Source organism: Halyomorpha halys, unplaced genomic scaffold, assembly GCF_000696795.3.
Source record: "Halyomorpha halys isolate HHAL.00 unplaced genomic scaffold, Hhal_1.1 Scaffold53.1, whole genome shotgun sequence".
In the NCBI taxonomy this organism is placed as follows: Eukaryota; Metazoa; Arthropoda; class Insecta; order Hemiptera; family Pentatomidae; genus Halyomorpha; species Halyomorpha halys.
In genome coordinates this window covers 441,963-444,015 of record NW_027109243.1, presented here as the reverse complement: position 1 = coordinate 444,015, position 2,053 = coordinate 441,963, and the positions used below count along the sequence as shown (strand labels likewise).

The 2,053-nt window shown below is 29.2% G+C and overlaps 1 protein-coding gene and 1 long non-coding RNA gene across 3 annotated transcripts in view; one reads left to right on the top strand and one right to left on the bottom strand.

Annotated features, from left to right (window-relative positions):
• Positions 1 to 2,053, bottom strand: part of LOC136795773 (uncharacterized) — a 305,717-nt gene that overhangs the window by 116,568 nt on the left and 187,096 nt on the right. The window lies entirely within an intron of this gene.
• The window catches only part of LOC106692134 (uncharacterized), a 58,564-nt gene that overhangs the window by 25,918 nt on the left and 30,593 nt on the right, over positions 1 to 2,053 (top strand). For both annotated transcript variants that reach the window (XM_014438043.3, XM_067047459.1), the window contains one exon: positions 422 to 553. In XM_014438043.3, coding sequence (XP_014293529.1) covers positions 422 to 553 — 132 coding nt within the window. The remainder of the gene's footprint in view (positions 1 to 421; positions 554 to 2,053) is intronic.

Here is a 2,053-nt window from a genome sequence, read left to right as displayed (position 1 = left end):
TGATCCTCTATACTACTGTCTGATCCTCTATACTTCTGTCTGATCCTGAGTCTTTATTGTTTTTCGGTTTTAGGATTGCACTGCTAATTTCATCTTTATTCGGTGGTTCAATAAACACGAAAGTCACTGCACAGAACAGGAGTTTACCTTCCACGTTTGATTCCTTGGAAGCTTCTAGAACACTTCTTAAGTGACTAACCCATCTGTCACGGATTGCTTCTTTATTCGTAATTAGTGATCCATCATCTCCTCTACAAGGATTAGTTCTCGGCTTAAATTCACGGGCGTTTGAATTTTGTAGAATGCTCTAGTGTCTACCTGGCTTTTCAGGTTTTTATTTTTTCCAAGTCTTTTGATGATAGTTTACTTGATATTTTTGTCTGTCTATATATTATTTATTAATATAAACATGTTCCAACAGGACTGAAGATGCCGATCTCGCCGTACTCAATTAACGAGAGGATCCTCCTGACCTCCGTATTCCATTATCATTATCCATCGCTGTTGAAGAAGTTGGACCAGCTCCTACCACCACCGTACCAAGAACCAACAGGTAACCCAAATATCTTAAAATTTATAATGTGTATATTTGATGCATCCCTGAAACCCCAAAACAGTGCAAATGTCTGCTATTGTTGAGAAAAAATGAAAAAGCTATTAAGAGAATGATTTTAGAATACGGAAAGGTCGTTGATCGATACTGTGTAATTATATAGGTTAGAAGATATGTATAAGATAAGATATGTAAGTAGTGTCTATAAAAACTGAAAAACAATGTGATCAGCGTATTGAGCTATATGAAAGAAAATGAAAAATAGTTTATTAATAACCATGGATTTAGACAGTAGCTGAATGATAACAATGAAAGATGAATATTATATTATAATATTATATAGGTAAGAAGAAATGTATAAGATAAGATATGTATGTAGGGTTTAAAAAACTGCAATCTTATATTATACCTATCTTCTTACCTACATAATATTATATTTTATCTTTCACTGTTATCAATCTGCTACTGTCTAATTCCATGGTTATTAATCAACTATTTTTTATTTTCAATACGTTGAAAACGTTAAATAATACGTCAAACAGTATGTATATTTCCAAATTTGTTAGTCTATTATTTCTTTTTATTTTTATGTTTCTCTGAATGATGGTTGTTATCTCTTTTATTTTATAGCTCTGATGAAGACCTGAAAATCAGGTCGAAACGTCGGCAGGAATAAATAATTTTTTGTCTATTTGTGGTTTTTGTTTTGCTGAACGCAATCCCCCCCTCTCCCCCGACCATCTTCTCAGGTTATTAATCTACGGTCAGTTATCTACACCTCATTAAAACATAATAATATACAGGGAAAATAGTAATATTAAAATTAAGAATAAAAAAAATAATAGTGAATCAAATAAATAACTAAATGTAAAACATTGGAAATTATTTAAAAATTGAATTAACAGAAAAACTAAATTAAATTAAATACAAAATAAGTTTTACTATTTGTGTTCTTCATTGACGGCACCCCCAATTATCTTCTCCTCGTATAAAAAAAAAAAATTAATAAATAATTTTTTCAACCTTTTCTTTGATTCTTTATTTTTTAAAATTATGAATAAAATTAGCATATTAAAATTAAAAAGAGAAGAGACAATATCAGAAACATTCTAAACAGTAGAAAACATAATTTAAAAATATTGTGAATATCTTTATCATTTTAAAATATATTAGTATATAAGAAGATAATCAGGGTTGCGGTCAAAAGAGAAACAAAAATAGTTTACAACTATTTATTTTCCGACGTTTCACCTCACTTTGCAGGGCTTCATCAGGGCTAAAAAGAAACAAAATGATATAATGATAAGATATAATGATAAGAATAAAAATACAAAGATAAGATACAATGATAAGAATAAAAACAGGTAACAATGGCAAGAGTAAAATTTCTTTATAAAAATACGTAAAATATAAAGCTAAAAAAGTACAGGAGATGTACATAAAACAAAAACAATACGGGGAAGGGGAAAAAAAAATTATAGAGATAAAATAAACATCATG